Raw genomic sequence first — 27,445 nt, 5'->3', positions numbered from 1 at the left:
CCCTACACAGCACAGTAGATTAACAGTGATTATTCAGTTAGTGGAGAGGAAAGAAGAATCTAATGATCAATCCCCACAGCAAGGTGGATATAGAAACCACAAGGTATGACTGTACTACTACCACAACAGAAGTATGGATGACTTGTTTAGGGAGACCACCATTAATTAATTCTTGGCACTTCTCACACATGCATTATTGGCTGGCCTAGAAGAACTTACTTAAAAAAGCACAGTAGCAGCCAAGAACTATCTTCCGTGACCTGTGTTTTGCTATTTTGTTTTGTAAAGCCAGGACAAAAGAAATTCTTTTAGAATTTTAAAATTAAAAAAAATTAATTAAATTAGGATACCAGGTATAAGAGTGTGGAAAGACTGGAGGTTGGTGACAACTTGAGAAGGCTCTGAGTCTGTGTTTTTTCTACTCTATGCCTGCTCTTTACTGCTGCCAGAACAAGCATCACTTTTAGAATTCTTCAAGAATCCCTAAAACTGACAAAAAAAGATACATCTCCACTGGCTCTTCCTATTAGGCCTAAAGGAGAGTCTGAAACACCTTTACAGGAGTGGTTTATAAATCTTTACATGTTTCTTTTAAAGTCAGAGAGGTCTTTTTCTGTAGATGAACCTGTTGTTTTACATCAAGCTCAACAGTCTTGTTGACTTGCTGAAGCAGTATGAATTTACAAAGTTATACCAAACATTGTGTAGGGTTTGAAGAGCTGGGGGTTACCCTTCTATGCATAGTTGTAGGTCTGCAGAGATACTAGGATAAGTCTCAAATTAAATTAACCTATGTAAAACTCTTCATTTCTGTTTAAGACAACAAGCATTTTAAGACAAAGTGCTTGCAGAGGAGAAGCTAGATATCCTGCCCACATTAAATGGTATCAGTTCCAGTGTCATTCTATTGCTGTAGAATTACCAGAGTGTACAGGGTAAAAGACAGACTCATTCTGTATCTATCCATCATGCTGGATGCTTTCAAGTAAACATGCCCTTAACAAATTTTGTTCAGTTATGCTAATTGTTAGCAGAAGTTTTACTAAATTACAAGCATTTTGCTATTCTGCGTCTTCATTACAAGTTTTCAAAGGTTGGTCTGAGAGTAAAAAAACACTATTTCTGATGACTAATGATGTACCACTGATTGTCCTCTCCATAGTCATTTGTTTATTGCAACTGGAAGGAGAGTGGCAGTGCTTGTTGCTCAGACATTAAAGGATATCTGCCACTATCCTTGGGCAGCTTTCATTCCAATTTATCAAACTGTGTTTTGATGTTAGACTTGAATGAAAAACAATTTTAAGACCATGCCTTTTCCATTTCAAATTTTCTTTTCAATAATATGTTTGCTAAGAAAATTATTTAGAAAACAGATTTCTTCTCTATACCTAGATGTAGATAAGTAAACTCTAATTCTCAGGTTTGTCATAGTGAGGCAGAGAAGAGTTCTGAAAAAAAATTTCAAGCCCTTAATAACAATTAAGGTTTGGGTTTTTTTTTTTTAATGAGAAGAACATGAAAGATTTAGTGAAGTGAGACTGCAGAATCCCATGGGGATGGAAGGGATACAAAGCATTGCCTGCTGTAAAGGCTGGAGATCACTTCTCTCCATGCCAAAGATTAGACAAAGAGCAAGTGGCAGCATGTGTTGTTCTGTACTTTTATCAGACCCTTGCAACCATCTCACTGACTGTTTCATTCATCTACTGAGCTTCACTCTGTCATTTTGCTTCAGAGCCCTGGGGGACAAAGGCCTCCCTCAGCACTTGACTGTTTTGAGCCCAGTGTTTGGAGTGCTCAGTCTGGGCTGGTTTTGATGCTGTCGTGACACAGTTTTTCACAAGGACATGCTGGCCCAGATCTCTAGATCTGGGTAGCTTCCATCTTGCATGACTAAATTTAGGTTTTTGAGTTTATTTTTCTACTTTTTATCTTCCCTTTGATGAAGAAACAGTTGGAGCAGAGAGGCATGGCATTTTTCCCGTAGCAACACTCAGTGTCCTTAGACATGGATGTTGCAAAATCTCTGGCAGTGAAGGAAACCTTTTCCTGTACCATTGCTGCATATTTTAGCAGCTCAGAATTTTGAAGCTGTTAAGAACTGCCTGCCTGATTCCATTACTAAGGAAAGAAATAAAACCAAATAAGAAATTTTAAACAGAACAAAGCGGTTAGCAAAGAGGTTGCAGTGAGCTGACAATTTCAATATTTATTCCAGGTTTTCCAAGTATGGGCCAGAGCCATAGCTTTCCCAACTACCAGACTGGCAAAACTACAGAAATCTCTTCATGCACATTTGGTTTTTGCTTTGTTGTACCTTAGTGGGATGGGGTTTATTTCATTTACAACACAAATTGAAGATGATTCTATTCCAACAAGCATAATTAGTTTTAATTTATAGTAACATAATTAAAAACTGACTTTGACACTGCAGGCTTTGGGCAACTTCCCATTTCTTGTGGAAGTTCTATAAAATGTGACACTTCCAGTCAGCTAGGTATTTTTTTTCTACTTTTCAATTAGCATTTTGTTAATTCAGACACAGATCTGGATATAAATAGGACTATTCAGAATTAACAAGCAGATATGGATTGATTTTAGAAAGTGTTTCTTTTTAGCACTTTGTATGTGCATTGTGATATCAGATGGAGAGAAAATTACATTCAATTCTTAAATTAGTGCAGTGTGTAAGTTGGAAGCTGTAAGCTCTTCTTCAGATATAAAACAACAAAATCCAAATGAACACATAATCATAAACACAAAGGAGGAAGCAGTTCTGAAAAAAAATGGTCAGTTTATTTCCTCTGACACTTTCTTTTGGAATGCACAGTCCCCTTACCTACTGCCTGAGCTCTATCAACACTTGATCCAATTAAGGGAGAGTTGTTTGGGTTTTGGTTAGGTTGGTTTCTTTCTTTGGTCATTTTTTTTTTCTGTGTAAAATCTGCACCTGTTACAAGTGATCATTTAAAATCTCATAGCCTTAACCGTAGGTAAATACATACTATTTTTGCTATTTTTTATCTGTGGAATAATTTATTGAGATTTATTTATGAGGGGAAAGTACTATTTCTGTAAGAAAAATACCTTCTGTATGAATTTTGTGGAGAAATCATACTGGTTGTCTCTGGAATCAACATGGGGAGATTGAAATGCAGTATATTTATATTAAATTGTGAACTGCTTAAACTCTGCTTTGCATAATGATAATGAAGACAAAATACATTCAGTGCATCACTGAAACTTTACATCTTGTTGGGTTATCTTTCCTAGTAAATTCATAGGAGATGGCGATACAGATAGGATGGTAGAGTGACAACAAAGGTTATATTATCATCCCACGACTAGTACTGATCATGAACAGGATTCATCTATTACAGATCTAGTCCCAACACCTGTAACAACTAGTGGAAGGACATAAGTACCTCCACTAATATCTGAGTCATCTTCTGGATGACTGTTGCTCCATTAGCAGCAAGGAGACACTAGGGAGTTAGACTGCTAATTTTGGAACCCAAGTACAGTCTGTGATATCAATTAAGGCCTTGAGCTATTTAGGGTGTCATTAGTCTGTAGTGATTATTTTCAGAATATGTTTACTGTCCTTTTATCAGAGTTCCCTAACTAACACCCCAGTACTAACCTGCTGTAGATCATGCCATCGTACAGATGAGGGAACTGGCAAGTGTCTCTGCACTTCTCTTCAAACACACTCTGGAAGTTATAGCACATGGATGATTTCTTCCATCTTTGTGGTACCACACAGTCTTGGCCTGAACTGCTGTTCTTGCATGACTGCGTCCTGAAAAATTGTAAAATGAAAGGGAGAAGGGGACATAAAATAGTTTGTCACCTCTAACAATTTGCTCAATACCTCAATACGTTTGGTCTTGTGCAAACCTAAGAGATTCTCTCCACCCATCGTTCAAATGATCTGGTCCAAAGAACAATAAAAACATTTCCTACCTACTCTGAACAGCCATTGTAATTTAGATTATAACTCACAAATTATGGACAGCTTTTTGTTACTTTCACCATTAATGAACCACTAAAAAGGACCTAGCATAATAAAATTTGGATTCCAGTAAGATTTTGAAAGAATATAGGGAATATAGGGAATTTACAGTATTCGGCATGTCCTTAAATCACCCTGAAAGTGAAGACAAAATATGGTAAATTGAGGAGTGAAATGCTTTTTACATCTCTGAATATTTTGTTCCTACACTGCAACACATGCTTTAATCAGTCCATGAAGTACACTAATACTTGGTTCTCTTTCTTTGCTTAATACAAACAGTTGATAATTAATTCTGAGCGTATTCCAGCTCAGAGACAAGATGCCAAATTATATTACTCCAGCTTTGCTGAATCTCCTCAACTCCCATTACAGTTCTGGTGTTACTTTAGGGTTTATTCCTAATGTGAAAACCAAATATATCCAAGTTCTGGAACACCTGAGTTACACTTTGCTTTTGCTCTCCTGGGAAAATTGCCAAATATTTTAAGTTAGGGAGGCTAAAGTCAGTCAAATGTGTCTATAGTAAAAAAGCCAGGTTAGGGGAATGCTAAGCATCCAGTGCTCTTTGGGAATTCAGCAGAAGTTACATGTGCTTGGTACATTTCAGAATTTAATATTCCTCAAGGAAGCAGCGCTACATATAGTTTTTAAGTGCACAAGGAGAAATAGTGGGATCCAGACATGGCACAACAACCCACCTCTCCCACTAAAATATATTCCAAAAAATAAATATCAAACTATGAATTTTCTTCTCACTCCATGTCTGATTCAAAATCCATCCAAATAAGAACTCCCTCTAACATATGTGGCTTTGGGGCCACACAGCATAACAGGAATGACTCCGCAGGACTTGTTGGCATTAATCTGAAGTGAAGTATATGTCTGTGGACACTAATCCTTTTGTCAATGGACTTGGCCACCAGGAAAGATTTTTCTGTGAATGTCAAAGTAGAGCTTTGTACATTTTTAAAAATCCTTCAAAACAGAAAAAAGTGGTTAAATTTTAAAGACATAGTATGCGACTTACTCCTCAGCAAGCCTTGGTCTTCTTTCACAGCCTCCAGACTAACAGGGAAAGGGTATATATCCCTTTCCATGTTTGCCTCAGAAGAGCACACATACACACAAAGTGGCATCAAGCTGAATCAATATGATTAAGATATTGTGAGTTCCTTGATCTGCTTTAGGGTTGGGAATGTATTTTCCTGCAAATCTTCTCTGATTCTCTAAATCTAAAATCCAGGGTCTAAAAATGTTTACACACTTTTAATATAGCCCATTGAAAGAATAGCTACAAGATTCATCAGGCAGCTTTTCCATGGAACATAGAAGCTGCATGGGTTTTGATGTAGTCTTAAAATTGCGTTTTCAGCCAAAATTGCATTTTGGCCAGAAGACTGTATATTTTTCTGCTGAGTCAATGTATTTATTTTTCTTGACATAAATCGAATTTTTGGTGCTGCCTTCCAGAAAGGTTAAGTATTGTATTTAATATAAATGACCATATTAGTGAGAACAAGATTAGCATGAACAGAAATTTCCATCTTTCTATGTATGATGCATAGAAGAAGAAATAGGCTGCATGAGATTTATGAGATTTATTTTCTTCTAACCCTCAAGAGCTTTACCAAACCATCTTCTGAGGTAGTATTGTAATCAGCTAGATGTAATAGTCTGCTCTACAAATGAAACTCTAGATGAGAAAGCCAAGATTTGCTATTCTGCAAAAGTGAAAGGGGAAGACCAATCCTAAACCTTGCAATTCTGTTTCTGTATAAAGAAAGAGCATACTTTACAGTATTTATCAGGCAGTTGATAGGTTCAAAGAGAACTCTTCGTGTTATTGCTTGCACCTAGGATATATACCTTCCCTTTTCTCAAATAGAGAGCCACTTCAGGGATCTTCTAGTTCTCTAATAACAGACTCAGAAACAAACATCCACCAACAAAGTTCACTTTTCAGTCTACTTATTGTAAAATCCAGCTAGCAGTAGCTGGGTCTGGACTTTTCTTCAGATAATCAAAGTGTATACTTTCACAGGATCCTTTTTTCTTCAATAGGAGATACTAATTTACAGAAGTAAAATAAGAGATTGTGAACATTCTTTATGCATCCATAAGGTATTGCCATTATTCTCTTAAAATATTTGCTTTCAGTGCAAGGTGCCTTTTTTAGAGTTACTGTTCCTTTAGCATGCCATGTAGCAGCTAATTATCATGTGTTTCTTTCTTTCATAACTGGAAGACCTCACAGAGTAACTGTTTTATTCCTTTCCATCTCAAAAAAAATGAAGCAGAGAATTTTTCATTAGAATGCCAGAAAGACTGCAATTATTGTGAGTAAACATGTTGTTTTCTTGTAAAGTGTGCGGCAGAGTGTAGAAATTGCTTTAATACTCTAAAACTGCTTAAAAAGAATTTAGAACAGTAGTCCTACTCATGGCTGGGAAAACAGCTCATTGCCTGGCCACATACTTTTGCAGAGCACATACTCTGCCTCTGGGTCGTGCCATGGCATGGCACAGGCAAGACAGTGTTTTGTTGAGAGAAATGTCATGACCTGATGTTCTTTGCTGTATTTCATTCATTTCCCACGGGGATTTGCTACAGAATTCTTTAACACTTATGTAATGACTTGACCTATTACCTGCAGGAAGTATTTACTATTTATTGCTTGTACACTTAGCATTAATTTTAGGTCGGATTACCTTTTAGTTAAAAATCAGTGTTAGAAAAGGCAGGAAAATACCCAATAGAAAGCTGCTATAGGGAAGGTTTTATTTTAACCTGCTCAGTTCTTGAAGAAGTATGGTAAGTGAAAGCTAAGGGGATTTAGAAAGGTGATTTTTTTTTTTTTCCTCTGTATTAAAAAAAGGAAAACATATTTGGTTGTGTTGAAGAACAATAGTTTTTGAAATGTGGTAGTTCTGAAGGTGGCTTTATGAGAAGATGGATTTATATTTTACATAAATTACTAGGGTTAGCAATCTTATTTTAATACTTGGTCATGTGAATTAACCATAAAGATTGTTGACACTGAATACTTTAAGTGATGCTGTTCCTCATGAGCCGGAGGCTTTGTCAAGTCTGTAAGGGGTGTCAGTTATGAAGCCAAGCAAAGCTTTAATCTCTGTTATCACCATGCTTGCTTTAGCCTTTTTTCCTTCAGCTTTTTTGAAGATCCCTTCCACATTTATCTTTCTTTTCTTAACTGTTATTACAGTTTAGATTATTAGTTCCTTTCATAGGAATTAGTTTCTTTCATCCTGCAACTATGCTACTGTCCTTTTTAGCCTCCTACATATGTATAATATTTTAAATAAACCAGAAAAAGATGGTTCTTCCCCTTCAAGCATGGGAAAAGTGGGGAACACATGCAAATGATTTAAGAACATACAGAAAGGACTGATAGTTCCACATCAATATTAAGTTTACTGGGCCATCATACTGCTAGGAAGGGGAAGGAAAATAATACTCTTTCTATATGTGTTTCTTCCTGTGCAAGGAATTATCTAATCTTTTCTTTCCATCTTTGAAGGACTTGGTTGATAAAGTGTCTCTTCAGAGAGTAAAAGACATCAACCATCCCAAATAAAAAGCCCTGAAACCTATCCCATCTGGCTTGGAAAAAAAGACTCTTGGTACAATAGGAACATAAGGTTACAGAAATCAAGTAAAAGTCATCAAAATCCAGGAAGTGGTCAAAATCAATAGTACAGGCCATTCCACATGTACTTGCAAAGAAGATTTGATGTTACATTGTGCTACTTCTTCTGCATACTGTGATAAGCACTAAGTTCTGGGTGCTGTGGAGAGGTGTCATAATCTGCTGAAGTCCCTTATACTAAAAATTTGCCTTTAGGACTTCATTTACTTTATATGCTTGCAAAACATGTTTAACATGCTACACGGGCATGGATCTTATCAGGCTCATGGAGACTCTATTTTGTGCAAGTTGTGATATCATTTTCTTGATGTTTAATTACAAAATTAGGTTTTCATTTGTAGATTCAATGAATACCAATCTGTTTAGCTTCAATTTGCAGCAATATTTCATATCATGTTACAACTAGCTTCAGTTTTCCTGAAGCTGGGAAGGGTTTTAAAAATTCTGTTATACCATCAGTGATGTCTGCTTCTGACAATGCTCAGTACTTAACACTTTCTAATACCTTCATAGTGGCTATATATGTTACTGAGAAGCACAGATTAATTATGCTAGAGAAAAGCATAAATACATAGGTCTATTCCAAATAACATGTGTGTATGTGCTTACAGTAGAATTTGGATAGTTTTTGCAGTCCTAAAAGCCCCAACTCTGTTGCTGCAACTTTGGTGGTGACTAAAGACTAGATGTTTCTCTGTTAATCCCTTAGGTGCCTAATTCATCTCGTTTCGCCATGCTCGACCTTACCTTAATCTAAGGTCTTTGGCACATCATTTATCACTTAAATATCATCCCAAAATGGGGAATTCAGAAATTAAGCAGCCCTTCTGATAAACACTAGCAAGACTGTATTTCCCAGAAAACAGAGTATCTTCTTCCTTTCTGGGTCCATGATGCCTGGATGGTCAGTAAGGCACATTAAACAGCAGTGGTAGAAGCTTTTCTCCTACCATGAGATGCAAGACAGGATTTCAAACCCTTTCACAGTTCCTCTTGGCTTGGGTGAGTGTTGTGATTATTTTACAAAACAGGGGAGGTTACACCATCATGCCCTCCTCTAGAAAACAAGATTGATCTCCTTGCTGTTTCCAGGAAAGGTGTGTTTCCCACTCCCTGTAGGAAGGGTAGTGATTTCCACAGACAGGGTTATTGACTCCAGTCTTCCAGTCTGGGCTGGGTGTTAAAGTCTTTTATTAAACCTAGCCCTTGTTTGGTTTTCTACCCAGCTCCACTGTTAAAAAGTGTTACGGGACCTGTCAGAGAGTTGACAGGAATCTGGACTGCAGTAGGAGTTACCTGCAAGGTTCTGAGCTTTATGTGAAAGGGAAAACATACATGCGTGTCAGGAAATCTCCCACCCAATTTAAAAAAAAAAAAAAAAAAAAAAAAAAAAAAAAAACAGCAAAGTGAGAATGACACATTTGTTTGGAGGAAATCAGAGTGAGTCAGCAGCTCAAATCTATGGCCTGACATAGGCAAAATCTTCTCCAGTCCTTTCTCTGCCCTACCTTTATTCACAGAACTCTTTCCTAGTTTTATTCTTGTCCAATTTTCTCACCCACACCCATGGTCAGGGAGATTGAGGACCTAGCGATGACAAATGGTGAAGGAAAAGGCAAGAAAGTGCTTCATGATCATGTAGAAGACAAGAGAAAGGCTGTGGAGGAAGGCCATTGATACTTTCACAGGCAGGAGAAAGGAGAGTTCTGATGAAACAAAATGTATCAGGGAAGCAGGTCATTAATTTCTTTGAAGGAAGCACATTCAGTCTGCTTCAGTCAGCTCCTACCCACTATGTCCTGAGAAATTACTCATCATTGTTTTATCTCCCTACCTCTAGGAAAAGCTTTGAGATTTAGAAATTTTTCACTGTGGGTGAAGTTCAGAATTGAGGGATCTGGTTCATTTACAGCTGGATTCAGCTGCTGTCTTTAATTTTCTGAAAGACAGGTTAAGCATCAAGTAACTCTACCATCATTTTCTTCTTGCACCTTATATCAGGAACATTACTCATAGCAAAAGACTTTCGCATTTGCTCTTCATCCTTCCAGTCCTAATTCTAGTTGGTTTTCATACAAAGTAGTTCAACATGCCTTTGTTTGTTTGTTTGTTTGTTTGTTTTTTTCACAGAACAGAACCAATACTCAGGTTTCTGAAAAGCCTATAGACTTCCCAGTGTAGCTCTGGAGCACCTCCAGAGAAAAAAGGAAGAGACCGGTTAGGGCATGGCTTTGTGAAACAAGACACAGCAACATTTCTCAAGCCAGGGGTCATAATTTCATATGCAAGCAGATGGGGGAAAAAAAATCTATTTCCCAGCCATAGAAAGGTCTTTATTATGCCTCCAGTTTTTTATTCACTTCAATAGTTTCAATTAAAAAAATATACTTCTTATGCTTTGTATGGTCAGCTGCAGTTCTAAAACTAAGTCTATTGACCCATAAGCTTCAACCAAAGGATCTCTCTCTCCCCCTCCCCATCCACTCCACCCCTCACCCCCAAAATATATCTATTATTATAGAAAGATGGGGACAGTCTTCTTAGCAGGACCTTTTGTGGCAAGACAAGGGGTTTTAAACTAAAAGACAAAAAAACTAAAAGGTTTAGACTAGATAAAAGAAAGATGTTTTTTGCACTGAGGGTGGTGAAACACTGGTAGAGGTTGCCCTAAGAGGTGGTAGATGCCCCACCCCTGGAAAAATTCAAAGTCAGATTGTACAGGGCTCTGAGCAAGCTGATCAAGTGCAAGATGTCCCTGCTCACTGCAGCAGGGTTGGACTGGATGACCTTTAAAGATCCCTTTCAAGCCAATCCATTCTATGATTATCACCGAGGTATGGAGAAAAATCAAATGACAATGTTAGGTGCTGCTCTATGGTATCATTTTTCTCTCAAAGACTAAACAAGACAATATAAAGCAACAGTCCCATCCCTGCATAAATACACAAGATCCTTTGCATATCAACACTGAAAATAGAAATGCTTATTTTGCAAGCAATCATTAGCTTCATTTTATAGACAGGCAATCTGAGGCAGCGGCAAAAGCACCAGGAAGTCACCAGTTTCTGTACTGAGATGAGGCAAAAGTGGAAAGATGCGAGAGTTCTGCACCAGGTCTGATGTTCTGCCTGCTTAGTTGCACCGCCCTACAGCGGTTGGCTGTAGAAGAAAAACGCTGTTCTGAAGGCACTTTGACCTGTACATCCTAGAAATCACAGGTTACAACTTTTTCTGGCCTTTTTTTCTATGTATTTGATTTCTAATAGAAGTATTTTGGGGAGACTTAATTCCAATGCAATATAACTTTTGTCCTTTGACCATGAGTAGGCAAGAAAAGGCATTGAATCGATTTAATTGAGAATATTCTCACTGTGATGTGTGAGGAGGCCCTCACACTGTACCACATTACAGCTAGAAGGAAAAAAAAAAAGGGATTAAAAGCAGTTATTTTCAAGACGTCTCTTGGGCACCTGCTACTCTGGAACTCCAGCTTCCTAAGACTTGGTTTAGATGAAGTGCCTTACTACAGCTTTCTCTGCCTTGATTCCAGCTGTTCCATTCAGTTTAATGGCTTGGAATTTGCCCTAACAAACAGTTAACATATATATTCCATTGAGATTTTAAATTAATTCATGTATTTATTTTTCTTCTTACAGAAATCATTAGTGCATTGAAATTTAAGTAAATATACTTTTCTAGTTCCAGTTCAGATGATTGACTGTTGTTTAGCCATTAGCATATTTGCTTTGAATTTGAAAATGATTGCTTATTGTTGCCTAAAGGAATAGAAACAACAACAAAAACATATAAGGCATTATTACCTGATTGTTTCTGGTAGCAAATTATGAGTTTCAATTCAAGTCCTATTTATTTCTCAGAAACAAGTTTCCAGCTAATCCTGTTATTTTGCTGCATTCTTTTTTTCCCCAAAGCACCTCTGGCTGAGTCTGAACATCTTGTATCACCTAAGTAATTTCTATAGGATACTGTTACAATGGTTAGAATCTACTGGCAACAAACCAAAAAGACCTATAGTTATACTAAATTTCTTCAAATGAGCTGCTAAATAAATGGCCCATAGAAATTGGTATCCTGACCATTTGTTCCAGGTTTTGAAGACATGATTCACCTATATATTTGCTAGTGTCAGTTAAGCTTACATTTCTGCAGACCAGGAGGGTAAACCTACACATTCCAGATGCTGCCTGCCTCCCCTGCCCTGAGCGTGCCACCTAGGCAGGTTTGCACGTGCAAATGCACTGTGTTAGCACATGCAAATTCAGTACAAAAGACAGGACATAGAATGGAGCCAGCATACATACAAAATGTAAGTTTGGAAAACAGTGGAGCATTTCTTGTAGTTATGCTGCAGTGAGTCTGTCTTCAATTCAAATGTCCGTATATATCAAATGAAATAAATTAATGGATATAAGCATATTGTTTTAAAAAGCATGCTTTTTAGACAAAACATTTATAAGAAATTTGAGGTCTTTTAAAACTGAAGCTAAACAGATATGTCAATCTTTCACTTGTACCTTTTTTATGTGTCTTTTTTGTCTATAGCAGTCTGATCTATTACTGAGGAACGTACTTTTTATCAGCTAATAGAAGTATTAACATCACAGTAAGCAGTAGTAAAGAAAAACACATTTCTCTGAGTAAAATGTCTGAAATCTATGGCTTAAAAAGGAAAAAAAAAAAGTTTTCATTTGATAAGAAAGATTTAACTACAAGAGGAAGGAAGGAAGCCTAGAAGCACAGGCTGAGGAAGCAGGGAGATAGGTCTCTAGCCCCAGGATTCACAGAAGGCAATGAAGAGCAAGTGACCACAGGAGTGACAGACGCAGAGGACTGACTTTGTAGCCCTTGATTAGGGCAGACTGTGGAAAGATAAGGTTCATGTTCCTGCTACAATTAATATTTGGTTACTTATCCAAAGCTATGTGATTCAACATACAGAGAGGAGCTGCACCAGCAGGAGCTTTGTGACGCTATTGTTACGCCATCTCTGATGCCCTTCAGACAGCAGTCTGATGAGAAGGGTATGTACCTCGTGACCACAGGCTTCTCCTTCTTCCAGTTCAGGAGAGATTTTGAAACAGACCTCTTGCTTCTCTGGTGAGCTCCCTCATTACCTGCCTTGCTTTAGATTATGACCCCCTAGCTACAGCCTGCTCCTCCCTGTTTTTCTGCCCGAGGCCTCCTGGTGAGGTATGGCACAAGAGGTGCTTAGATTTGTACACAGAGAGGGCATCTTCAGTTAAAAAAAATAGTTGTGGTTAGATTTAACTCCTTCAAAGATGATTTACTGAATGCTTATTCTCCAAAAAGCTGGCAATCCAGGGCTGCTCTGAGAAGAGGCAGAGAGCACACATATATGCACTTCAGTGTCACATGTGGAGCTTCACAAAGACCGAGAAGTAGAAGCAGTAGGACTGATCCCAGGAAGCCAAACAAGAGATCATTGGATCAGATTGTTCACCAGCTACAAAACTGTAGTTTCTATGAATCTGAAGCTTCCTGTATTGGCAAAACAGAAAAAAGAATTGTTGCTCTTAAGTTGACATGTATCTGAAAACTCTTCACAAATTATTATCTGACTTTTCAAATGACTCGGTCTGCAGATGTTAACATATAATTTTTTAAAAAATCAATAATTAATATAACTTGCTTATTTGACAGCTTGTTTCTGTTAAAATTACCTCTAAATATCTCACTTAGAAATAAGTAAATCTAAAATTTATAGTTGTTCTGTATTAGTAGGAGGTTATGGTATTAGGGTTCATGAACCTTTTAGCAATGATATCTGAACTCATTATATGAGATGCACTATGAAGCCATCATATCAAAACCAAATTCAAATCTGGTTAGTTTCCTTCTCTGGGTCATCGTTGTGACTGTGCCTATAATTTTAATATCTTTCCACATGAAGAAGATCAGAGGGAAATACGTTTCCCATCTGGATCTAAACAGTAATTTTTTTAATCTTCCTTTAATAGTAACTTCAGCCTCAGGCTCAGCAAAGCTAACAAGGCTACTGCCGAGGTTGCTCTGTGTTAATTCTATAAAATAGACCATGTTAGATGCAAATGCTTGCTGAGGGGTTTATACAGGTTTGCCAGCCTGGTAGCTTTAAACAGTTCAATCACCTTCAATCTAATGAATCTTTCATTTGTTGTTTTACTATTAAAGGAAAATGACTCATCAGGTGGGAGATTTTGGTTCATAAGTCTGCATATAAAACTGTCTCATGGTGCTGAAGATAGCGGAAACAACACTGTTCCCTTTAAAAATAATTTCCTATAATAATCATCAGAACGTTGCAATGTTGGTATCACAAATTGAAGTTTTACATTATTATTGTAGAGTGCTGTGATATTTTTCATAAAGGTCTGAAATAGTATTCTTATTTACAGACTTAGTATGAAACAACATGAAGATTCTGAGAAATTATATTTTCTTTCAATTCTGCTGTTTCATTTTTCTATGAAGAAATTTGCATTCACTTAAATGTATAGGGAATATGGGGGGAAGGGGGAAGATATTTCCAGAGGCTGCTCCAAGTCTTTGGCATGGATGCAGTTCAGGCACGGAAGCCCCTGGAGGAAAAGTGCAATTCAGAGTTTCTAATTTAGGCCGCTAACGGTTTGAGTGTTTCTGTGGTACCTCAACAGACTGCACTTATACAGCCAGATATAAATGTAACTGTAACGACACCAAAACAGTGGAGAAGAGGTGGCTGGTCCCTGGTACCAGCTAGAAGGAAATACTTCCAAGCCTCATGTCTGTGTCTAAGCATGGGGACAGCCAAGTTTCGGAGGTGTGCTCTGAGCCTAGCCAACTCCTGCAGCTTGTATGAAGGACTTTCTACCACAGTCCCTGCTACAGCTCTCTGGTGTGCCGTGGGCACAGTTACAGAAGACCGGTCAGCACTGTGCTGCCTGCTGTCCCCTGAGCAGTTCTCAGGAAAAAAATATGTGGCGGTAAGGTGGTGGCATGGCCTCTGCAGCTCCCTTTTGCCATGGTCTACTTTTTAACTTCTTTTATGTCTACATCTCCTTATTCATTTTCTTCCTAGCACCATGCGTGTGTTGTCTTTTAAGATTAACCTTAAAACTTTACCACAGTCAAACAAGAGAAAGACCTAAAAGCAAAATGACACAAGGCTTATTTTGCTGTGTATTAAGCTTTGTGGATGCTCACTGCCATTATCCCAAATGGAGGACACTTTCGTCTGTCTGTGTGATTCCTCCTCTATGTATGTCTATAATTCCCTCAACTAATGCTAGACTTCTAGCAAAATATTAGCAATACCATCTAACCACCAGGGTACACCATGATAAATATACATCCTCTACTGTTTAACATTTGATTTAAAAAAATTGAAGGCTTTCAAATAGTATTTGCATATGACCCTGTTTTATTTAAAAGCTTGTGATACGGTCATCCACAGTGATTCTAGTATTCTGATCACATCAAAGCTCCTTTTTATTGTGTTGCTTCAGTAGCCAGGAGCATGATCCCTAATACAGGATTATTTACAAAATGTCTGTTGCAATGACAGATAAGATATAAGAAAAAAACTTGTCTTTTCATTTTAAAGTACCTCCTTTTTTTATTTACCTATAGTACAGTGGATAGAGAACAGAACAATCTGTACCAGAGAAGCAGAAAAGTACACAGGACAATTCCAAAACAAATTTAGCTGATTAAATTCAGTACATTAAAACCAGACATTTTAATGTTGATACTTTAGTATGATTAATAAAGGGCCCAGATATTGATCTTTGCTTGGGCAACTGTCTGTTGAATCCTCTAGACTTAAATTCAGAAAAAGTGTGGCCTAATGAATTTCAAGTAACAACTGCTATACAAGTTAATTACAAAATTTGCATAGCAAAGCTCCTCTGAGAGAAATTGATGAGATTTATACATCAATCTGAATGTGCAAATGCTTGCAATTCAGCATTATATGAGTTATTAACCTCACTTGAATAAAGGAAAATAGTATTATATTTGTTTAACCTCTGCAGCTTCATAACTCCACAATTATAGGGCTCTATGTATAGATAGAACAGTAAAAGCTTAGAAAAATTCCCTGATTATCTGATTAAGTGAAGCAACATAGCTCTCTCTATGATTGCATAGAAAAAATAAGTTTGTGTAACAAAAATACTGGATAATTTCATTAAAATTATTTCATACTAGTTACTGAACACATTTGTTCCATTCTCCTGGATCCCTGATGTGCACCCTGAATGAAGCTACTGTGGGATATGAATGGTAGCCTGGCAAACCTGTCTTCCCCAGAATGTCTCTCTATGCCTCCCATTTTCCCCCAATGCCTCCTAAGAAGGAGCAGCTTCTTGAAGGACATAGGTGCTGGGACTTGTCAGAGGCTGAAACCTGGACTATACGAACTATCACAATTCCTACATTTGTTCATTTCTCCTAAGCAGTGGACAGACATTGACTTGTTCCTGCCCACCAGCTCTTTGTCACTACTCTTATGTCAGAGGGTGCCCACTGCTCGTGGTCAGAGGCAGCGCTGCAGGTCACGTGAGCTCTTCCTCACCTGCTCCAGGCACAAATCAGCCAGGTTGGTTTACACAATGTGACCTGTGGCCTGAGCCAACTGACGTGGTTGTGTCTGGAAGAGGTTAGGCAGCGTTCACATGAGTTGCTCTGATGTCTCTGCTCTGAGGCTACGGCACATAGCATGATGAGCTGCTCGAGTACCTTCTGCCAACACAACTGGATTCCAAAAAGGGTCTGCAGCTTCACGCTTTCCTAATCAGGCTTCATGATCACCAGTTATTGATTTTCAGGGTTTAGTTACAGCTGGAAGTTTAAAACAGATTCTCATTATGATGAATACTTTAAAAATAATGAATATTTAGATTTTTGTTATTTACAAACAAGTTCATTTACATTTTTAGGGTACTACCGTATTTGTAATAGCATTCCTTACTAGGAGATCCTTCTGATTCAAATCAAGATGCTGGTACTGTTAGTTCCACTCCACATTAAGTACTTCTCATTAACTCAGAATCTTTACTGAATATGTTTAAATGAGGGAAAGAATAACAAATCCTGCTTTAAAGTGGGAGTTCTCACTGACTCCTCTGGACCAAGATTTAAATACAGAATTAAGCTGATGATGGCAAATTTTAAGAAAAATGTTGTCAAAAGAATGCAGGAAATGTCCTGCAACTGTATCTTCTGTAAAGTTTGGTTTTTTCCCCATCCTTTTTTAATAAATATTTATAGACAGCAAAATATGGAATTAAACTTAGAAAAATGTATACTGAATATGGACATTTAAGTACTAAATCTATTTCTACTTGGTATTTGATCAAAAGTGTTTTCCCTTGCCTCACTGTTGATTAAGTGGTCAGCTCCAGGGGCAAAGACATTGACCATTTTTGCAACAAGGGAATATTGGACAGCTTGTGGTTCTGCAACATTGATCCTCGTTATTGCTGGTGTAAGCCTAATTTTTAATAATACCAATATGAGGTGAAAATTCATCATGTGAATTTTTATCAAACAGAACATATCATCTTCTGTTCCATTACTGTGGAAACTAAAACTAAAGCCAAGAGGTAAAGACTCCAGAAATGCATCCTTATCCTGAGTCCAGAGAAAAGGATTTCCACGTTCGCTTTTGTATGTGACATTAATGCCAACCTGTGACTAATGGGAATCAATAATACATGAGTCAATACTGTGCTAAGGAAGTATGTTAGGTATTTTTTATTTTTTTCTTTTGAATGCCTCTGGTTTTTTTATTACCAGCTAATATTAAGAAAGACAATTCATCTTAAACCATATCTGTTTCTCTTTTTACTAATTTTGAAGTCATTAAACTATTACCACATAGATTTTTATGAAATTGGGATCCTGAGGAGGGCTTTTGCTTGACTAAAAAGAAAAATGTAATTCCTGCTTCCCTGCAAATACACAGGGCCTGTTGGGAGAGAAGTACGGGAACATCCGAATACCGGGAGAAGTCGAGTCCACAGAATTTGAAATGATCCTGGACGCTGCTGTAGAGGCCAAGCTAGAGACGAGGACTCTAGAGGAGTGGTACTGCAGGGATGAGAATGCAGTGCCACCAGCCTATTATCTCAGACCGAAATCCGAAATGCTGAAAAACTACCAGAATACGGTAAGTCATAGCCACCTCCTTACCAAATCCTCCCCTGTCACTTCCAGTGCCGGGCAGTCCCCAGGGCCAGGCACTTGCTGCTGCCTCTGGATTAGCTTCAGCCGGGATGCTCCTTTCCCACACCCGGAGAAGGCGGCGGCTGCGGGACGCCAGGGAGCACAGCGGGTCGTGACTCCTGCACTGACGCACTCTCTGGTAACAGCTCGTGCGTGACCTGTTGGGACGAGTGGGATAGCTGTACAGATTTCTCCTCCCCTCTCTGATGCTGGAACTGGCAGAGCTGAGGCTCTCCTGCCCTGGTGTTGTGCTTTTGCTGGATTTCAACAGACAGGATTTGCAGAGGAAGCAGACATTTTCCCAATACAAGAAAGCTCTTTAACAGTCAAACAAGTGCTAAAGTGCTGTCCCAGGTCAGATCTCATATTTTTAACCTATTAACTGTATTCCAGTAGAAGATTTTTGAGCACTGCTAATTACCATTTTTAAAACAGGCATTTGTCTTTAACTGATGACAATAAAAACTGTATATTACGCAGGGCTCAGTTCTACCCTCCTACACATCCTATATACCCAAGGACAGATTTCAGTGTACAAAAAAACGAAGTCCTTAACAGAGTGTTCTCTTAATTTTGAGCGCTCACTGTATTATACAAGAAAAGGAAATTAAGCCATTATACTGCATTCACCTATGATGTACCAGATTGTTTTCTTTGTTGCATGAAAACACATTGAAAACATAAAAAGCATAAATAAGGAAAGGAATTTAATGAGTTGAAGACAGTATAATGTGGCTAATTCCGAAGTATTGATCACAAGGCAGAAAGTAAGTTTTGTAACTTTGCAGTGTTTTGCTAATGCACACAGTATTCCTTTCAAGTAAAGCTTGGCTATTTTGTTATTAGAAGTTTGCACCTTTCCTCAAGCTAGTGATACACAGGAGTGAGTAAAAAGATGGTCAGAACTTAACACAGTTACATCTCATAACGTACAGAAAGTAATAAAAGATACACGTGTCAAGGAAGAGTTGCCAGGGAGCTTATCCTGGAGGCTGTTCTTTTTCCTATTTACACTCTCCAGGAAAACTGGAGACCCCTTAAACGCTTCACCTGCAGTAAGTAATGCAGCAGTGACTCCAGCTGCCTTAGGGAACCTCCATCGTGGCATCTGCAGGTGACAGGATTAGTGAATTTGTACCGAGTCCCTCTCTGATGACAGTAAGATTGCTGTTACTATAGCAATGAATGAACAAACATAATGTCAGATATAATGCTGCACTTTTCAAATATGGTAGCTAATATGAGGTGCTTAATTACAGGTACCATGAACCTCATTTTCAGTTTTGAGATCCAAGTTTAAATTACTATTATTATTATTACTTCTTATTAAAGGAGTGATAATTTTAGCAGTATTACTACTGCTTTATCATCATTATTTCACATGTCGTTCTCAAAACCCTCTTTCTATAAAGGTGTTTTTGGTCTTATTCTTGAAAAGCATTGCATTAGCTGCCTACAGTAAGAGTTCAGAAAACACTCAAAGTAGCTAACTTTTGTAATTTTAAAATGGAATACATTATGCAGTATAAAAAGTTGAACTCATTTATTTATTTTTAGAGTGTGCTTCTCTGCTACCACATTATTTAATATAAATAACCTTCGATATAAGATCTAATTTCTGAAGTTGTAGATGTGTATATCACAGCTACTGTTTAACTATGATATTTTTAAAAGATGGAATCTTCTTCAAACTCGATGAATGAGACCAAATGGCAAGATATATCAGAAGAGATCAAGAAGATTTTTAAGACTGCTGTGAAATTGCTCTATGAGAAAGGAAAAATGAAACACAGCCAAGCAAAGAGATACCTTTCCTCTGGTAAAGTTCAGACTAACTATTTCTATATATTCATTAATTATGTTTTCTATCAACCTTTCCACAAGCATGAAAATATATTTGTTGGCATTTCTCATATAATCGAAGAGAAAAAAAAAAAAAAGTTCATTGTGCTTGGTGAAGACCAAAACCCGTAGGAAAGCACCCAGCAATTTTTCTGTGCTTTTTTGATTTTTACAGAAAACAGATGCAATCATTTAAGAGTTGGGGGTGGAGATGCTCTTGAACTGTTTATAAAGAAAAGATAACAGAGACTTTGTGTTCTCTTTTCATCCTCAGCTATTGAAGATGAACTTGATTTTGCCTTGGGTAAACAAACACCAGCTTTCCTAAAGAAGTGTGTTTGCTACATCCGGAAAATTGCCAACATTGAGCGTTTCGTTAAAATTCCAGAGATGGGAAAATACATGGATGTGATACATACCGCTGGGAAGTTTCTACGAGATCCCGAAGCCCATGAGAAACTGATCAAGCTCAGGGATGAATTCATTCCCACCATCGTCGCATCATCCAACCTGAGAGTGTACACGTCCGTCACTCACTGTGACATGAAACTGGGCTACTCCCAAGAAGTGGAGAGCCATTACATCGAAGGACTCGGAAAACAGTTCTATGAAGACATGATTGATATAATCCAAGCAACAGTGCAGCAGAATTTTGACACTGAGAGAGACTTGCTGTACGATGAGGTTCTTCAACACTCGTCGCTGTGTAAAACATACTCCGCTTTTTACGAATATAGATGCGAGGCATTAAACATAGTTCACAAGTATGTTCTACCTAGCAAAACAGGACATATTAACCCTCTTATCATATATGGAGGACCATGCACAGGGAAGACTCTTTTATTAGCCGAAGTGGCAAAGAAGGTAAATAAAACATTAATACGGTGATGTTAAGAGAGTTATGTTTATGGTATATAATACTTAGCTTTCAATAATAGTATGAATCATACACTTAGCCAAACCAAAAATACTTTACCAGAGCTCTTAAAAACCTAATAGGAATCAATGTATTTTTTAATTAACAACATGTATTTTAGAAGAATTTCTTTCCCTCTCGTTCCACTGAGGTCCTATGGATCTGGAACCGTCTAAACATCACATGCTAGTTCTAGACTTATTCACAATCATAACATGTCTTTCCAAGTCATGCCATCTTATGTTCTCATCAGAAATTATTCCAGAATTAGTCTGATACACTTGCTAAAAATATAGTTGCTACTATCTATCTGTAGTAACCTGTAAAAATACCTGTACTCATTTATCTGGCATATGCTGCTTAAGTCATTGAGCTGACTACTACAGGGAGATGAGTGAAACGCTTTGTGCAAGGCAGGACCAGATGCAGAAAAAGACCAAGCTGGCAACTCTAAGGCTAATTCACCAGCTGGGAGTCACAACTTTGAGTTCCCTGCAGGGTGCTCAGTGAATTTAGCACAATGGGTTGGAAAACAGCTGTCTGAGGCAGAAGGAAATGGAGAAGGGAACAATAATCTTTTAAGTCCCGTATCTTTCCCAAATGTGACTTCCCATAGATTCACATTAGTTGCCTATATGAAATTGGGATTTCCAGCTCAAGATCTCATTTCAGATCTGAGTACATAAGTTAACCTACAGACTCTATGGTTTTCTTTTAAAATATTCTGTAATAACTTAAAGTGAGGTGAAAAGACTTAGCAAGTGAGAGAACTGAGTGTGTTAGCCTGCACAGACTAAGAGGATTTAAAGCCACATTCCTCACTTGCTTAGCATATCCTAACCAAAAAAAACCAGCAAGAGATACATTTTACCCCTTGCAGCAGTGTGTAAGAGAAAAAGTCACAGGCACACCAAGACAGAGCATGCTTCTGTGGTCCAGAGATTAAGGTAACCTGCTAGTAAATGGCAATGTGTACTCTGATCCCTGTCCTCCAAAACTGTCAGGGTGTGCACTTATACTCAGCTGGGAATCAATGTTAAACAAGTTTAGGTGGCAAGGTGGTCTGTTTGGCCAAGGATGACATTGCTTAGTGTCGAAGGAAGTTTATTAACCCACCTAGTGACTTTCAGAAGTGAGGCACAGATTTCACAAAGAGTACCCTGGCATTTATGGACTACATTCTACTCATATCCACTTAGGCATAGGCCTTTTTGTGGATTTGGGTCTTAGTGTTTTGGGATATTACCTGTGCTAAACAAAGATGACGTACAATATTAATTTAATCCAGTGCACATAAACCAGCCCTGAACTCCCCCAGTGAAAGCATTTCCATTTAACCAGTAACATTTTAAAACATTTGTTTATATACAGGCAGTTGCTATTTATAAACTCTGTTACTGCGCTTAATTTAGATATTAACTAAATTATGCTCTATGTTCTAGTCCTATTCCTGGTTGCAAGAAGAGATGGGACCAGATTCTGACCCTGTGGTAGTTATAAGATTTTTGGGATCCACCGAAACAAGTACAGATCTGAAGAATATACTTCAAAGCATTTGTGAACAACTAGCAGTCAACTATCGTTGCCTCGTACAAAGCTACCCAAAAAAGATTCATGACCTTCGGGACTTGTTCATCAATCTCTTGAATGAGTCTTCATTCCACAGGCCGCTGGTGATAATATTCGATGCCCTAGAACAGCTAACAGATAGTGATGATGGTAGGAAGCTCTGGTGGCTTCCCATTCACCTTCCCCGTTCAGTACGCATCATTTTGTCAACACTGCCAAACAAGCATGGGATCCTGCAAAAACTGAGGTGCCTTATTCATGAAGAAGACAACTACATTGAATTGACTGCAAGGGACAGAAAGATGTGTAGCCAAGTACTGAAACATCAGCTGCTGCGAGTTAAAAGAAAAGTAACATCAGGGCAACAAATCTATGTCAACGAAGCATTCTCCAAGTGCACATTGCCTATGTTTGTGAACTTAACCTTCAGAGAGGTCAGGAACTGGAGATCTCACAAAGATGTGGACGAGTCCTCCCTCTGCGTCACTGTCCATGAGAGCATAGAGCAATTGTTTTGGTCACTGGAAAACAAGTGCGGATCAAGACTATTGTCAAGAGCACTTGGCTACATCACTATGTCCAAAAACGGCCTGAGTGAAATGGAACTGGAAGATATTTTAGCCCTTGACAACAGTGTTATGTATGAACTGAGAGAGAGTGTCAGAGAAAGCAACCCACTGAGAATTCCATATATATACATTGCAAGGCTTAAGGAGGGCTTGCAGGGGTACTTGATAGAGCGACAGGTGAAAAACGTAACACTTCTTCTTTGGGCCAATAGGCATTTGCAACTAATTGCCCAGAAATTGTACCTGCACAATGAAGAAGATTTACACGAAATGCACACAGTCATGGCAGAGTATTTCCTTGGTGTTTGGTCAGGTGGACGAAGAAAACCTTTCTACAGCAATGACCAGTATCTGAATGGTTGTCCTGACCATGACAGTAGAGGCCTGAAGAAGGATGAAAAGCACAGCGTGGATCAGATTGCTTTTGACAGGCAAGCACCTGATCAGCCATGGGTCTTTCAGTGTAATCCATTGGAGCCCGATATCTTTTTTATCAATCACAGAAAAATGACAGAGCTTATTCATCACTTGACAAGATGTGGAAAAACAGATGATCTTCTGTACGGAGTCATTATGAACTTCAGCTGGCTGTACACCATGATTAGAATAGGGCAGTTTGATAAAGCACTTTCTGATGTAGAACTGGCTTACAGCTACTCTCAAGAAAAGGAGTTGAAATTTCTGGCCAGTACCCTCCGCAGTATAAAGTTCAAAGTAATAAAATACCCAGGTTCGCTGTCTGCTGAATTGCAGCAGAGGCTTCTCCCAGTAGTAAGTTCATTGCCCAAACTCAGACATCTCCTCTTAGAGTGTGACAAGGATGGACCCAAGTACTGCTCTATCGTCCCTCTGCATTCTTCCATGGATGTGACGTACAGCCCCGAGCGCCTGCCGCTCTCATCCAGCTGCATGCACGTCACCGAGATTTTGCCTACTTTTAATCCCAGCACAGTCATTGCTGCTCTAGAAAACGGCTCCATCAGCACTTGGGATGTAGAGACCCGCCAGTTACTGAGGCAGATTACAACAGCTCCCTCTGTTATCTTAGGGATGAAGCTTACCAGTGATGAGAAGTATCTTGTAGTGGCTACAACAAAAAACACTCTTCTGGTATACGATAACATCAATTCCTGTCTTCTGTCTGAGGTGGAAATTAGGGGGTCAAAACACTGTGGGATTGGGGGGGGCTCCAGTTTTATAAATGGCTTTACGTTATCGGTCAACCACGCGCTTGCGTGGCTAGAGGCCAGCAAAGACGTGACTGTGATCGACCTGCTCTACGGTTGGCCGCTCTATCACTTCCACTGCTGGTACGAAGTGACCTGTGTGCAGTGCTCCCCAGACGGAGTTTATGCCTTCTGCGGCCAGTACTTGAACACCGCGACCATTTTCCACTTGGGCAGCGGGGAGAAGCTGGCCACCGTCACCTCGGAGTTCTCTAGTGGATTTGTGAAGTTCCTTCTCATTCTGGACACAGCGCAAGAAATGGTGATGGTAGACAACGAGGGTAGCCTCTCTGTTTGGAATATGGAGGAAATCACAAATCCTCAGCTTACGGATGATTTCGACTGCAGGAGAGAAGACAGTGAAGTTGTCAGCATAGAGCTTTCTGAAGACCAAAGTGCAATTTTAATTTGTAAGGCTCTCAGCATTGAACTTCTTGACACTCGTGTGTGGAAGGTGGCTGAAAAGTTTAGAGCTAAACACAACGAGCGCTTTATATCTGCCGTGTTGTCCAAAAATGGCAACTGTATAATTGCTTCAATGGAAAATACCTCAGCCATTTTTGTTTGGAGAAGAGATACGGGACAGTGCATGGCAAGCTTACAGGAAATCTCAGGAACTATAGTCAGGCTAATTAAATCAAATCATCATAACATGCTGCTATCCTTATCCACCAGTGGTGTCCTTTCTATTTGGGATATAGACATCATAACTGCTATGTCCAATATTGACAAATCCGGCAAGCCTATCCAAAGACTGGTGCTGCCAGCCAGAGGTGAGTTAATTTACACATTGGACGGATCGGATTCTGTCCATAAGTGGAACTTCAGCACTGGATTTATTGAAGCTGTGTTCAAGCACGAAGGTATTGTTGAAAACTGTGTGCTGACCTCTTCGGGAGAGATAATGGTTACATCAGATGACAAATGCAGCCAGTACGTGTGGCACACCGTTACCGGTGAAAATATCTTTCGCATTAACGGACAAAAAATCTCAGAGCTAATGATTACTCATAACGATCAGTTTGTAGTCTCTCTCTGCGAGCAAAACGCATCCAGAGTTTGGCGACTGGCTACAGGGCATAGGGTTTGCAATATTTTAGTTGCCTTACAGAATGCACTTATAACAACTGCAAATACATTCGTCGTTGGAATGGCGAAGAATAAAGTGTTGGCAGTGAGCCTCTGGACAGGCAGCATAACCAAGAAGTTTTGTTGTGATGATGGTGCAAGCATTGTGGACATTAAGCTGATACCAGACTGCCCAGATATTATCGTATTTATAACATCTACTGAAACTGTGAACATCTGGAGCCTAACTGAGGAAGTCATCTGCAGACGGGTACAATTGCCTACCAATTTCCTAAAAAATTTGGAAGACTTTGAAATATCCCCAAATGGGAAGCTAGGAATTATAACCCGTGGCGATGAGAAAATCAATGTGCTTGATTTATACAGTGGAAAAGTTCGTGTGGTTCACGCTCCAGGTGTCATCTGGCGGCAGAGGCTGTCCCGAGACGGCCGGTACCTTGTGTACATCTGTTTTCGCAGTGAAGAAGATGATGACAACGGTGCAGTCTCGAGTTTAATAGTAATGAGGCTAGCAGATGGCAAGAACATCGGTGCCTGTTCTCTTTATAAAACTCCCACTTTCCTTGCGCTCTCACAGAGACATTTAAATATTATTATTGGATTTGACGATGGCAGTATAGGTACTTACACTGTAGTGGACCGAGTCGACGCTGCACTGAAAATCAAAATTGCTACTTCAAACAGCCGTCAGATTTTCAACAACACAACACAAGTGATTAGGCCAAAATGTCACAATTACAGCTTCAAAGTGACGGCAGATTGCATTTGGAGGGAATCGACGGAGGTATTTGCAAGGGATAGCCCCATTACAGTTACAGAGCCTGAGGTGAGTGAAGCAACACCAACCAAAAAACACAACTATTGCTATGAGAAAGTGTGCTCAGCCATAGATTGCAGAGGACACAGTTTTGCAGCTGACAACTGAGTAACTGTCCAGACTAGCTTATCTGAATAATAGTACACGTGCATAGATACGTCTTCTGAATACATATAAAATTCAGTGCATTTCTTGGAAGACAGACAGAAACAGCAGAGGGCAGACCAGCTGGTTTTTCCTCTACCAGCATTCTTACTTTTATGTAAACAAAAAAAAAGCAAACATAAAGCAAATGGCCTGCAGGGCTTTTCTTAAATTTTGGAATACAAGGTTCAGTCCAGGATTTCACCAGGGCCTTGATTACAAATTTCTAGCAATACTATCAAAATTGTTGTTCTGTTACAGAAGTGAGGTGGGTCTTATCTGGGATTGACAAACTGTTATTAACCAGAACTAAAGCTCCACATGATCGGTGAGAAGAGTCAGACCACTATTTTATATTCCAAGTCACCTAGATGGGTCTATAGCTAACAGCCAACTTTATATCCACTTGCAAAAATGCATTTTCCTGCTTGATGGTGCAATGACAAGATGTCACCTGCCAACCTGGAACACTTGATACATTCCATCATCATTTTTAAAATACCTACTTATTTTTTTAATCGGGATTAAATTTGGGGTTGAAAGGAGTAGGTGCCAGTCAGCTACAAACATGTCAATATGTGAGCTGATAAGTCGTTGCTCACCTCAATGAATGGACTGAGATTTTTTTTTTAATTGCATGCAGGGATTTCAGGTTTCTGTATTGTGATCAAATTGATAAAAATCTAGATCATAAAAAGGAATAGGGTTTGGGGTTTTATTTTTGGTTTGGGAATTTTTTTTTTGTCTTCACAGTGTGTGTTAATACAGGTAGTAATGAAAACTTTCAAAGAGAAAGGGCGTTAGCGATGGATAGTTAAACTTTCAGACATGCCATGTATTAATCTTGGTAACATTTGCCTTATTATCATTTCTGTTCTTTCCCATGATAAATACAGATCAGATGACCAAACACTCTGGGACTGCTTGTGTATATGCTGAAGTACTCCACTAAATATAAAGGCTGTCCAAAGGTTCTTTACCCGTCCAATTTGTAATGGATTTTTCTTACTTCCACATATTTAAAAGCTTCACTTTCTGCTTTAGAACTGTTCTGAGCCTTTTGTACAGTTTTACTAGTTTCAAGGCAGAAATTCTGAAATAATAACAAATGATTTAAAAAAATTACATTTTGCCGAAGTAAAAAAAAAAAAAATATACTGGACAATATCAGAAAGGGTAAAAAAAAAAATTCACTCTTTACCTGTCTTAAAATTGGCACACCTGTGGAATTTTTTTCAAATTATTTAAACAAAACAATTTCACTTTTAAAATCAGAAGCCCATGCCACAAATTTCCAAGAAATGAATGCTAAGCTAGAACTTAACATAGTGTGTGAATGTTCTGTGTACAAGCCAATA

The 27,445-nt window shown here is 38.7% G+C and overlaps 1 protein-coding gene across 1 annotated transcript in view; it reads left to right on the top strand.

The window, feature by feature from the left end:
- The window catches only part of NWD2 (NACHT and WD repeat domain containing 2), a gene marked incomplete at its 5' end in the record, with an annotated part of 31,455 nt that extends 5,199 nt beyond the window's left edge, over nt 1-26,256 (top strand). The window contains 4 exons of the mRNA XM_008940402.1: nt 17,656-17,859; nt 19,590-19,734; nt 20,032-20,621; nt 22,116-26,256. Coding sequence (XP_008938650.1) covers nt 17,656-17,859; nt 19,590-19,734; nt 20,032-20,621; nt 22,116-26,051 — 4,875 coding nt within the window. The remainder of the gene's footprint in view (nt 1-17,655; nt 17,860-19,589; nt 19,735-20,031; nt 20,622-22,115) is intronic.
- Nucleotides 26,257-27,445: the final 1,189 nt, after the last annotated feature.

This window comes from Merops nubicus, unplaced genomic scaffold (genome assembly GCF_000691845.1).
Source record: "Merops nubicus isolate BGI_N331 unplaced genomic scaffold, ASM69184v1 scaffold5355, whole genome shotgun sequence".
NCBI classification, from domain to species: Eukaryota; Metazoa; Chordata; class Aves; order Coraciiformes; family Meropidae; genus Merops; species Merops nubicus.
This window is presented reverse-complemented; position numbering and strand designations above follow the sequence as displayed.